At 34.7% G+C, this 14261-nt stretch overlaps 1 protein-coding gene across 3 annotated transcripts in view; it reads left to right on the forward strand.

Moving 5' to 3' along the window:
- LOC117335966 overlaps positions 1-11242 on the forward strand; it is a 33777-nt gene extending 22535 nt beyond the window's left edge. For all 3 annotated transcript variants that reach the window (XM_033896261.1, XM_033896262.1, XM_033896263.1), the window contains exons 5-10: positions 3156-3256; positions 3725-3775; positions 5066-5182; positions 5890-6010; positions 7003-7100; positions 7723-11242. In XM_033896261.1, coding sequence (XP_033752152.1) covers positions 3156-3256; positions 3725-3775; positions 5066-5182; positions 5890-6010; positions 7003-7100; positions 7723-8850 — 1616 coding nt within the window. In that variant the 3' untranslated portion in view covers positions 8851-11242. The remainder of the gene's footprint in view (positions 1-3155; positions 3257-3724; positions 3776-5065; positions 5183-5889; positions 6011-7002; positions 7101-7722) is intronic.
- The last annotated feature ends 3019 nt before the right edge of the window (positions 11243-14261 follow it).

Below are 14261 nucleotides of genomic sequence, written 5' to 3' on the forward strand. Positions count from 1 at the left end.
TTATTGATTGGACAGTACAGAATATCTATCCTTACATTGAAAGTCTAGGGGGAAAGCTTAAAGTAAAATTAATGCAATTTTCAGTAAGTAAGGCTCTTCCTTCTGTATTGCTCATATAACTGCATTTTTCCAGTTTCAGGCATGCATGAAAATTAATTTGAATGCCAATCCACAATCCAAAAAATCCTAATTTTTGTTTTGGAAAGGGGCTTGTGCACCATTTTGCAAAGATTAGTGTTAACTTGAGGAAGTCATATAAAAGGTGGTTTATCTGTGAATTTTAAATGATTTTATCATTATGTGACAATGTGACAATGTATAATGTTACATTAGCAATTATAGTGAGATCCAGTCGTATAAACCTGTGACAGTACACGACAGCGTGTGTCCACCCTTTTATCAAACTTCAGGGTCTGTCACCTCCAAAGTTTTCCTGTCCACCAGATCTGGGTACCAGTGACCCAGTATCACAAAAAAAAAATCATTATTATTCAAATTCAATTAATTTTATCCTACATGTTGTGTCCTCTCAAAAATAGACTAAACCCTGTATAAATATGATAACATAGTTTATACCATATTGGCATGAATAGGGAATGAAGGGTATACCGTATACAAATGTGTATATGCAATAATTGTGTATTCCTGTATGAGGATACTTTTGTGGCTTTCTCCAGCTGTGATGGGTGTTGACTCCGATAGTTGATACTGGTGATATTGAATGACAGAAATCCCCAGGATCACAAAATATGAGTCTGACTGACCTTTAGATTAAATAATAAAAACAGTTATTTATGTAATGTATGTTTAAAATCTAAAAATTCCAGATTTTTATTTTTTTTTGTTTTTCATAATTCTGCACATGTATGAGTAAATACACATACATATGTATGCATTACATATGTAAATAAGCATATGCAAATTAATGGTTAATGGACAAATGAAGACAATCTGCACTCAAGTTTTCCTAGATGGAATGTTTATTGCCAACACTTGTTATAATGCCATCACTGACGATTCTTATTTTTTGTCTCAGTATGACGTTGATTACCCCAGACTGATATAAAAATGTAAGAGCATTCTAACAAACGTTTTACTGTTGTAACTGCCTATCATATGAATTTAAATGAAGCTTTGCTATGTATCAGACCTCTCCAAAAATTGAGATAAATTACACTGTATTGAGACTTATCTAGATCAGACTATAGCTACCGGGAGTTATATATATAGGTAGGCCAGTCCTGTATATCAGTATACACTAAATACACAATATATACCTGCATTACTTACCTTATACTTAACTCTAGCCAGATTTTTCTCATTCAGGTCAATAATGTCAACAGGTGTATCCTACATTTTCTATTGATCCATTATAGGGTCTTGAATTATCGGCTTCATGGTATATTGGTTCCTTCAATGGGCGCCATTGTTGTCATCTTAAGCAACCATAGAGGTTTTGTAGCACGTCAACATTCAACTTGCTTTTGAAAATTGATTTATACACTTGTGACAAAACTACATTTATGACTTTAACCAGATTTTGATAAATCAAATTTTGAATGGTCTTTTGTATTGAATCAATGGATTTGTCGTGAAGGTTAGATTTATCGTTGTATGAAGGTGTACCTGTCGTGCTTATATGACACATATCATAAAATTTTATGGAACGTCAAATTTGAATTTTTTATTTACAGTAATATCTTTTGATCTTTACTGAATGTTACGGTAAAAAGGGCTGATTTTTATGGTCTTTTTGAAGATTTTTTTAACAACCCAAATTATTGTAGATAAAGTGTGTAAACAACTGATGGTGATTGACCTAAGAACAATGTTTATGCATTATTGAAATTAATTAAGTACCATGTACATTAAAAGCTATTTACTTCCATTGCAACTTATATTTTTCATCTTGAATCAACAGGAAGACCCCAGATTGTACACTTTTAACCCATTTAGGCAAAATATTAGAATTTTTTAGTTCGGAAAGAATGTTCTGTTCTCCAATAACTCTGTTACGGCATTTGGTTGTTGATGGTAGACTCTGATTATAAATGTATAGGGACTTGTCAATAAGGTTGATAAGCTAAATCTTTAACATGTCACAGAACTGTTGGAATTAGGTCAGTTCTGTAGGTAAAGTACAATCAGTATGATACTGTAGGTAAACTGCTGCTTTCACTTTGCTGCTGGTATTGTAAAATTGGCTTACATATAAAAATCAGACAAACTATATGTAAAAGTCATTTATCTTTGCAGGCAATTTAAAATAATTTCTAGGTATAATGGCTGAACAAATTTCCATACCAGTGTAATGTACATACCAAAAAAAATTAGCACAATCTGGCAAATTTTGTGTCCATATTTGCCAGCTTGCACCGATTAAAATCCAGCCATTATGTGAAATTATCTGTGACAAGTCCAAAAATAAAAGTTCATTACTGATTCCCTGTGAATGTGTAGTCTTGTATACCGGTAAGCAGACAATGCATAGATGTGTTCAGTACAGTAGCCAATAGTTACGATGAGTCTCGGCAAATTTCTACTTTCACTTTAATCTCTTTAGAATTATATAGGTACAATGTATATAGATTTTGATCCCTGTGACCTCAGCCAGATTTGGAGACATGTTTCCATGATAATCATATCACCTACCATTTTCTTCTTGTTTAACTTGGTTTGTCACTAGTCATAGCTAGGTCACTGTGACCTATATAACTTGGTTTGTCACCAGCCATATCTAGGTCATTGTGACCTAAATAACTGGGTTTGTCACTAGCCATATCTATGCCACTGCGACCTGTATAGGTTCATTTGTCAAAGCCATATCTAGGTCACTGATCTATATAACTTAGCTTGTCATGGACATATCTAGGTCACATTGACCTGTTTAACATGGTTTGTCACCAGCCATATCTAGGTCACTGTGACATGTATGTATGATTTGGTGACTGCTGCCTTTGTAACTTGGTTTGTCACCTTCTTCTATATCTAGATCATGGTGATTTTTTTTCTGTTTTAAAAAAGTTGGTTATATAAGTTGCTCTTATTAGTCATGTCTTTGTATGTCTTTGCCCTTGTTAGAAACGATGAAAGATATTCATGCCTGCTGTTTTGCATTAAACTTTGACAATTTTCTGTTTCAATTGTTTTATCAGTGGCGGGATTACCAGCAGAGAAACTGGTGGAGGCTCATGGGACATTCGCATCTGCGACCTGCACTATTTGTGGTTATTTGCATGAAGGATCGATGGTCAAGGTTGGTTCAGCAAAGTTTCAGTGTATTAAGTTGTATTCATGTTTTACCAGATAAAAAAAACTTATTGCATGTGAAGAATCCCACTGGAATTTAAACTTTGAAGTTTAAACTTATTCTTTTTATTAGAAATCTTACTTAAATTATGCATGTTTAACTGGTTAATGATAATCACAATTACTCAAGTGGAAGTTATAGTATAACTCAAAATGTTATAAATGAGTTGTGTTTGTAATTCATCTTATACATTCTACAGTATGGGACCTAGGATTTAAGCTTATATACCAGTGTAATACTATGATCAGGATCCTGTGTTTTAGACCTAGTTTCCCCTGGTGTTTTGATATTAGGTATGATAGCCTTGTAGATATAATACAACACATATATATAAACTCAGCTGGACGTTGGTTCTCGGAGAATTTCCACAACAGGAGATTTCCCCATATGTTTATGATAACTTTGTTGTTACAGGAGCCTGTGTTCGCGGACAAGCTTCCCTTGTGTAAGAAACGTGGCTGTCCGGTAAGTATCTTCATAAAGTTTGTTTGTTTGTTTGCTGGGTTTATAGCCTTGTGAATGGCCAGCGTCATTTTAAGGAGGGGTCTCCTTGTAGTAGTTGGTGACTACCTCACTGAACAACATACAGGAGGCCTGTTGAATGCCATATATCTAGTAATTAGGGTAAAGTGTCTTGCCTAAGGACACAACCTCAACAGCACAGACTAGCCTGTTTATCAGCTTCCCGAGAAACGCAAACCGATACGGGAAGGGGGCGTCAAACCACTGGACCTCGGATCTTCACCTGAGGTTGCATGGTCAGCACTCTAACCAACTGAGCTATAGATATAGACTGAAAGCAAAGTTAAGATATGTTATTTCCAGTCTAACTGACATGCTCATCTCAGTCCTTCTACATAGAAGCTTACCATATAAACCGCAATGTGTGGTGCATTTTACAGAATTATCAAATTTTCCAAAATGAGAATAAACCTAAAAATAAAGAAAACACAGTTACCAATGGAATCATACTATGGGCTTTACACTTCCAGTCCCTACATTTGTAATGTTGTGTTGATTATAGACTATTTTATGAAATTGAACCCTGTTTCATTTTTTAATTATCCTGAATTTTCACTCTATTTTAAATTATTTTATCTGGTCAAAAAAATATTGAAAGAAAAATTTTATATTTCCTCAGAATACACTTTAAGATCCCTTTTATAAATGCCCCATGATTGGCCCCAGGTGATTAGAATTGAAGATTTGAAATCATTACGATTATCTTAACAACTACTGTCAAACTGTAGTGTTGTTTACTTAATCAACACATGGTCGGCCTTGGCTCGTTTAGGTTGTAATGTACATCAATATTGTAACGAAAGATTGTTGTTTACAATATCAATGTGCTATTTACAATATCGTGTGTGCTATCAGATCGTTGTCTGTGCTGTACGCGGAAGTAATCAATTCTGTTAAGATTTCATGTTTAATGTTTTGATTAAATTCACCATACTGAATTGTTTGGTCGCCTGTTTATTCCTGTATTTAAATATTTATTCACATGTTTATATACTCCACTGACATTAACTGCCCCCATAAATTAAAAACAAGGAAAATTTATTGCTGATGAATTTAAACAAATTTAAATTTCTAAATCGAACAGATTGAATTCACTTATTAAAAATCTACTGAACAATATGAATCGTGTTTAAAATTTAACGTTTAATAGAATTAAAAAGATTTTTTTCTTTAGATTTTCTTATTGTTACATTTGTTCAGATATCTTTAATTTTCATTTTGATCTTTTTTAAGGGAATTGTGAAACCAGATATTGTGTTCTTTGGCGAGGATTTACCCAAACGATTTTACTTCTACCTGAAGGATATGTTACAGGCTGATCTAGTCATTATAATGGGTACTTCTTTGGGGGTAAGTACTGACCAACTCTGACCAAGGGTCTCTGGTGGTCAAGTTATAATGACTTCTAGGGGTCCAGTTATGGTCAAAACACCCTGATCCAGCTCTTGACTGAGTATCACTGCTCCTAGACCTAGGGTCAGTAAAAGTCAAACACATGGACCAATGTACTTCTCTGGGTGTCAAACACATGGACCAATGTACTTCTCTGGGTGTCAAACACATGGACCAATGTACTTCTCTGGGTGTCAAACACATGGACCAATGTACTTCTCTGGGTGTCAAACCACACCAAATAAGTTATTGATAGTCATGATAACTTCTCTTATCATATCTTTTAGTCAATAAGCCCATGTCTGGCAATAAGCATATGTCCATATCCGGTAATAAGCACATGTCCATGTCTGGTAATTAATAAGCACATGTCCATGTCTGGCAATAAGCACATGTTCATGTCTGGTAATAAGCACATGTTCATGTCTGGTAATTGATAAGCATATATCCGTATATGGTAATAAGCACATGTCCATATATGGCAATAAGCAAATGTCCATGTCTGGTAATAAGCACATGTTCATGTCTGGTAATTAATAAGCATATGTCCGTATATGGTAATAAGCACATGTCCATGTCTGGTAATAACCCCATGTATATGTCTGGTTATAAGCTCGTCCATGTCTGGTAATAAGCTCATGCCTATGTCTATTTATTAATGACAGGTCCAGCCATTTGCTGGTATTGTGGACACAGTCAGATGGACGGTACCCAGGGTCCTGTTTAACATGGAGGCTGTAGGACCGTTTAGGAATAGTAAACGTGCCAAGGATGTGGTGGCTGCAGGTAAACAAAGCACTGTTACAGACGGTAATCTGTTGTAAAGGAGAAACTAACTTGATGCTAAGCATCCTCGATACTCCAGGGGCTACTTTCACTTTCCCTGTTTGCACCATTGCAACATATCATGGTGAAATCAAAGACTCGGTCGCTGCCATCTTTTGGAAAAAAGAGACTTGTTTGGTCCTATGATGCACAGCAAATAAACCTAGAGATAGACATACATGTACTGTTACATTGACTGGCTTTGAACTTGTTTGTCACTCATCCATATTCTTAAAGTATGTTCATCCCATTCTTCTCGATGTGGACACCAATTCTGATCAAGATCTGAACATTCTAAATAATATAGATATGATGACAGAACCCCCTTTTGACTCAGCACCATTTCGTTAGAATGTAACAATGCTGCCACGGACATTGTGGTTCTTTGTACACCATTAAAATTGTCTCTAAAAGGAGCACATTTCCGTGTTCCCAACATTCCACTCGAGGTACACATCAAATTTGGTCAAGATCCGACCATCCTAAGTACTCTAACAATGGTGACAGAATGGTATTTTGACCCAGCACCATTTCGTTAAAATGTAACAATGCTTAAAATAATTTAGCATTGTTGATGGGGAAAAAAGTTGCCAAAGCAGAATTTGTTTGCAATGTTATTTAAAATTTTCAGTCTAAATATAGCTTCCAAAGATGTATTTCCAAGATTAATATTCAGAAATTTCAAATGTGCTTTAGTTTAGTGGTGATCTCATTAGTGATGATCTCATTGTAGCACATGAAGTCTTATTTTAGCAAATATTTTCCCCACTAAATTATGATAATTAAATTTAGAGGCATATTTATTGTTTTGTATTACATATATTGCAGATGCAATTTATCATTGAACCAATATGTTAAAATTGATGATTTTATTAAATTTGAGTAACAAAAATATGTACAGTTTAAGTTTAAGGTTGATATTTTGTTACATAGAGATAATGTAATACTAACAGGTGACCTTATCAAGAGCATGCAGAACTTCACCGAGATGGTCGGCTGGAAATCTGACATAGAAGACCTCATCATCAAATCTGAAGGAGTTCTCAAAATTGTAAGTTTCTACCCCTTAATTGTAGTATAGGCTCCCTACCATCTAGATAATAATTTCTGCCCCTCAAACGTAGGCTCCCTACTGCCTCGATTCCAACTTGTCAATTATTTCTAGCCCTATTCAGAGTAGCTCTGCAGTCAGTTTTACCCTACAATTTGATGAGGCCTGATGGTAGTCACATTTTCTATCAGTTTGATATTTTCTGGATGTACATTACCTACCATTCTTTCACCAGAATTCTTTTTTTTTCAGCTCTATATTAAACTCTGATAAAACATAGTTAATTAGAAAAGATAATATTTAAATGAAGGTGTCTGTTGGAAAATACCGGCTTGTATTCTACAGTAGAGAAGGGAAGTAATTCATTTATCAGAATAATATTTCTATTTTGTATAAATTTACAGTCAAACTTAAGGGAAACCTGCGTTAAGCAATAACCTGTTTCAGTTACTTATGTTATTAATTTTACATGGTTGGTTAACCTGAATGTAAAGGCCACCTGGTTACGAAGGCCACTTTTCTCTGTTTCCTTGAGTGACCTTTATAGACAGGTTTGGCACTTTATAATCTCCTTACCTGTTCCCTGTAGGAAATATTTGTATCTTGTTTGTACTCTTTCCAGTGTGACCAGGAGTACTTGAAAAATACAGCAAAGCGTTTGATGGAATTCAGGAGAAAAAAGCCACCCCCTCCAACAAGGAACACTTTTTTCCGAGCAAGTGCTGTGGAATCTGATTCATCATCGGAGACAGAATCTGATGACTCTAGTGACTCTTCCTCAGATGATGACATACCTCGTCGGAGGAAAAACAAAAACTTTGCATGGAATCGGACACGAAAACCTACAGATTTTAGTAAAAATGGATTATCGAATGGTATTCATAGCAATGGGGCACGTCGTAATGGTGTTCCTGTTGATCTGAGGACAAAGATTAACAATAACAGTAATGACGGTTCAAGAAACTACAGCACAGTGTCAGCTCCGACCTCCTCGAGGATGGATAAAAATGTGGCTAATGGTGTAGCGAACAGTAAAGTACCTGCTGTTACGATACGGAAAAAGGCTGGTACACCAAGTGGTATGAGTTCAAATCCCGGTATAAAGTTAGAGACTGGATCAGGATCTATTCCAAACAGTACTGCGGGAGTCTCTAAGAAAATGCAGGCAAGAATTCGTAGGAGTACATCAGATAAATTATTTGGTACAAAAACTCCAACTGGTACTAGTTCAGGTTCAAAAACGCCTACAGGTTCAAAGACACCTGTAAATTCTAACAATAACCATGACAGGCGCCTACGACCTTTGACTGGCAAAGGTAAAAGGTCACCTAAACCTGACAACAGTACCAAACAGGGAAATGAAAACGAGAAAAATATCAAACAAGAAAATTTTGATGTAGAAGCAAAAGAAAACAAAGTGATTGTGAACGATGGTAAACCTCCTCGACCCAAAAAACCTCCAGTCACCAAGGAGCTTAACTCTCTAAATGCAAAGCCATATGGGTTTTCAACTCCACGGAAACTTCCAGCACGACCAACTGTGGCTTCTAATGTAATCGGAGGGCCAAAGCCTCATCCTGCAAGTTATTATCAGGACGTGTTATCAGGCAGGACAGACATTCCCAAAATATCCTATCGGCATCGGCTACAGCCTTCCAATACTTATGATGCACGGATATTTTCATATAGGGGTGTAATTTCGTCTTCCTCCGAGGAAGAATCTAACAGCGATTCTTCAGACTCGAGGTGACACACAAGTATTTAGTGGTTGAAAATTAAAACTTTATTTTTTTTTTATTTTTTTTTTCAATGAAACAATTACTAGTAACCCTTTTCTCCTTATTGAAATGTTTTAATTTTATGAATTACCTGAAATATTAAGCATAAATGTCAATTAGCATGTTTATGAAGGAGAGTCTCAGTATGGTGCATATTGTACCTGTACATCTACCGTTTAATTAAACAGGTAAAATTGTATGTAAAGAATACCTACATCAACTTACATAATGTGATGGTACTTATCATTGATTAGGTATGTTACGTTAATGCTGAAAACATGGTAAAAATTGAAAATTGAACGAGTACAAGTGGAAATATATATTCAATTCCGATTTAGTCTTATGAAGTATGAAGCTATATTCCCATAATTTCAAAGACATCATTTAAACATCATCTAGTCATCTTGTAGTCAGTCTTCATTTAAATCAGAAAAATATTGAATTTAGATTCATTCTTGTGAACGTTAACATGTATTTCTTACATTTTAGTAAGATATTAAAAAAATGTTTAAATCATATTTTTAAAATAACAATACTGGTATTGGTGATATTTTTGCTATGTTTTACAGCTAAAAACATACATGTTTTTATCCTAAATGAAGAATAGAAGCAAAATATCTTCCCGAGTATACAAAATTTTCGCGGTTGAATATTGTATAGCATTAAACATTCCTGGGCTGGTTCCAAGCTTACCATGTTGATAAGATGGTGAAGTGTTCTAACTGTGACTAGGTTTTAAAAATTAGTATTTCCTCTCAAAAAATTACTAAATATTGTAAGTTTTCAAAAGATCATGCAATTAATTTTTTTTTTTTTTTTTTGGCAGCAGTAGTTGAAGATTGCATCCATTGAAAGTCACATGATGTTTAATTATTAGGGTTTTAAAAGCACAAGTCATCAAAACTACACAGGTTAATAACGGTAAAGAGAGTATATTTATGTAGGGATGCTACAACAACTGGTGGTCAAGGGCATATTCTAAATAGAGAACACTTCCATATACTGGTATATCTATGGTTTCATATATTAAATGTTTCAAAATTGATGTTATCTTTTGAATATTTATGAAATCAAATCTTCTGAATATTTATGAAATGAAACCTCTTGAATATTTATGAAATGAAATGAAGCAAAAATATGAATATATTTTGAAGAATATTTGGGGTGAAGTATCTTCACACATGTTCAATTGTTGAGGTTATAAATGTTAATATATTAACTGGTTCCCTGTTAAAAATCATGTAAATTGTTTTGTTACATTAGATTTTACCCTAGTTGTTTATATATAAGATGTTCTGTGATGATTGTATAATGATTGCCTTCCCTCCCGTAGTGCCATGTATGTACCCACTTGTGAAAAGAATTATTGTTTGTCTGAAATTTTGCATATTTACCTTAACATCTCTTGGGGTCACTGCCTGGTGACCTTTGTACACAGAGTAATTTGAAAAGTAAGTTTTATCTTCGAGAATTCAGATCAGGTCTTAAGCGATAGGAACAGTCTTGGCATATTTTACTTGATAGATAAGTAAAGGGAAAAAATTAATTGTTCGTGAAAAAACTCTTTATAGAAAAGGATTTATTTGTAAAGACCGATCAACTCTTAGGGAAGTGTATTGAATGACCTTCATGTGACCTCTGTACAAGTTGAATGTAAGATTACGATTAGAGAATGTAAGATTACGATTAGAGAACACTTCTTGGGTAGATTAAGTGATACCTATACAAATTGAATGTAAGGTGATGCTTATACAGTACATGTATTGGCCCCTTTTAGGGGATATTTAGTGACCTTGATGTGACCTCAGATTGAATGTTAGGTGATGTTTATTGGCCCCTTTTAGGGGACGTCTAGTGACCTTGGTGTGACCTCTGTACAAGATGAATGTAAGGTTATAAATAGAACACTGTTTAAGAGTAGATAAAGTTTTACTTATACAGATTGAATGCAAGTTTGTGTGTATAGTGACCCATTTTAGGAGATATTTAGTGACCTTCATCTGACCTCAGTATTGTTCTTCCCGATAGTAACCTATTATAACAGCCATAATCCAGTGTCTACCGTAAATATCATCAATGTTGGCCATGTTTAACTCACAGGAGAATCATGTGTGCTGTTTTTGTTCATTCCCCATCATTTGTTAATAGTTTTACATTTTTAACTAAACTTTCTCTGAATTTCATTGAGGAATGATTGCTTTATGACGTTGATAAGTTGTTTCTTTGATAAACTACATAGCTATGATTCAAATGATGACCCATCAGTTATCATCTAATACTGTATAATGTGAAATGTTTGTGGTCATTTTTTTTTTGTGGTTTGGGTACAAACTTTCGTGGTTAGCCCATGTAACAGTAACATGACAACAATACATACAATATTCATTGTATTTATATTTGTGGTTCCATAACAACCACGAAAACAATGGAAGATTCTACACAACAAACGTTTCATGTTATATAGTACCTGTAGTGGGATACAGACCAGTTTACTATGGGGACACATATTGATCATGTGCCACATATCATTGGGTACTGGGTATATATAGGTATCAGATACTGTTATGTAATATTATAATGGACATGTGGATGTGTTGGTTATAAATTAATCCGACGGTGTTTGAAGAATCAGTAAATAAATCACAATACATTTGTATAAATACTGTATTACAGGGACTTGTCACAAATCTCTAACCCCCGGTCTTTATATACTATACAATGTACTTATAATACACATATATACAGAATGAAGGGCACAAATTCCTAACCCCCAGTCTTTATATACTATACAATGTACTTATAATACACATATATACAGAATGAAGGGCACAAATTCCTAACCCCCAGTCTTTATATACTATACAATGTACTTATAATACACATATATTCAGAATGAAGGGTCTGGAATTAGTGTGAAGTCCCTGTGGTGTTGACTTTCATTTTACCTGTTCAGGAAAAATAATCTTCCTCAACCTTGAGGATGTGACAAGAGAAATCTCAAACCCTATGGATGATATTCTTGATTGCCTAGCCCTCAGTTGCACAGTCTTCGGTTACACAACCAGAAATATCACCACTTGGGTTGAAGATTTCTCTTGTCTCACCTTCAAGGAGGTAGGGGAGGATTATATTAAATAAACCTCAATAGGATCGTGTTGGCTTCCACGATAGAATGCAGGATCTACGATTGTCTTCTGTATTGAGGTCTTCACTATAGTAACTGGAGCATTATAATAAAAGTATTAAGGTTCATTTGGAGGTAGTGTTCTCTCAAGTTTCCATTCTATTACATCCTCATGAAGATCCAGGTAGATTTTGTAGAATATACAGCATTGGTTTAGCATTAACACCTGTTGATGACCTCACAGAAGAAATTTTACATCAAATAATTTAATTTTGCTTGTAACAAGCATTTTCATTGGCTTAAAAAATTATGTTATCATCTCATAACATAAAAAAATAAAAGGAACTACTTTCAGTTATACCGGAAGTAGCGGAGTAATCGTTGTTCACGGGATTTTGTATTTATCGATGTGTTTTTAAATATCTGGAGCAAAATAAACATGTTAAACTTAATGAAAATGTTTCTTATCGTTGTTAATTAAATTATAAGGGTTAACTGTAATATTTTTTTTACGTTATTGAGCAATAACACAAAAAACTGGGGTGTACTCTTTTCATAAACCGCTTCGCGGTTTATTCAGAGTACACCCCAGTTTTTTGTGTTATTGCTCAATAACGTAAAAAAAATATTATAGTTAACCCTTAAATAAATTTCAAGTGTACAGTGTAATTGAAAATCTGTTAAGTTGTAAATTACTGTAAACGTAAACATTTAAGTAGTAATCTTATTTTAGTGCTTTCCGCGCTGGAAGCATCCCGCTAAATTACGATTGCGCTAAGTGGCGTTTCTATAAATTGTTTCTATGTACAATAATTTTTAGCACACCAATTCAGCAATGCGCTAATCTGTTAAAATATGAAAATGCGCTTAAATTTGAGTGTGCCAAATAAAGTATGTTTACAGTATATACCTTGCCAATATATATATATATGTATATAGCAGATATACATTTATACAGAAATATTTAGGTAATCTCATAATCCAGTGAAATTTTTAACATTGGTCCATCTTGGAAACTGGAAACTACAGATCAGTGGCATTGTTAGCTGATTATAATGTCTCATGTTTTTAACTGTAGTGGTGGTTACAGGACTTGCCAGGAGGAATATTTAATTTTATATGCATGGGTGGAAGAATTTCGGAAATATCCCACCCCTACAAGGGGGGAAGGGGGTATTATGTAGGTTAAATTCTGGCAATCTGGCAATATCAAGTACATGTTTTTCTTCAGTATTTCAAAAGTTGGATGATTGTACAAATTTTGCAGTATTATCATTCTATTCTTAAGGAATGGTTTCTATTAGGTTTCTGTTACAGTGGCTGCTGGAGTGGTATGATACAGTGCTCGTTAAGAGTGGTATGATACAGTGCTTGTTAAGAGTGGTATGATACAGTGCTCGTTAAGAGTGGTGTGATACATTGCTCGTTAAGAGTGGTGTGATACAGTGCTTGTTAAGAGTGGTATGATACAGTGCTCGTTAAGAGTGGTGTGATACATTGCTCGTTAAGAGTGGTGTGATACAGTGCTTGTTAAGAGTGGTATGATACAGTGCTCGTTAAGAGTGGTGTGATACAGTGCTTGTTAAGAGTGGTATGATACAGTGCTTGTTAAGAGTGGTATGATACATTGCTCGTTAAGAGTGGTGTGATACAGTGCTCGTTAAGAGTGGTATGATACATTGCTCGTTAAGAGTGGTATGATACATTGCTCGTTAAGAGTGGTATGATACATTACTCGTTAAGAGTGGTATGATACATTGCTCGTTAAGAGTGGTGTGATACATTACTCGTTAAGAGTGGTATGATACATTACTCGTTAAGAGTGGTATGATACATTACTCGTTAAGAGTGGTATGATACAGTGCTCGTTAAGAGTGGTATGATACAGTGCTCGTTAAGAGTGGTATGATACATTGCTCGTTAAGAGTGGTACGATTCATTGCTCGTTAAGAGTGGTACGATATATTGCTCGTTAAGAGTGGTATGATATATTGCTCGTTAAGAGTGGTATGATACATTGCTCGTTAAGAGTGGTATGATACATTGCTCGTTAAGAGTGGTATGATACATTGCTCGTTAAGAGTGGTATGATACATTACTCGTTAAGAGTGGTGTGATACATTGCTCGTTAAGAGTGGTGTGATACATTACTCGTTAAGAGTGGTATGATACATTACTCGTTAAGAGTGGTATGATACATTGCTCTTTAAGAGCGGTATGATACATTGCTCATTAAAAGTGGTATGATATATTGCTCGT

This window comes from Pecten maximus, chromosome 10 (assembly GCF_902652985.1).
Source record: "Pecten maximus chromosome 10, xPecMax1.1, whole genome shotgun sequence".
Classification (NCBI taxonomy): Eukaryota; Metazoa; Mollusca; class Bivalvia; order Pectinida; family Pectinidae; genus Pecten; species Pecten maximus.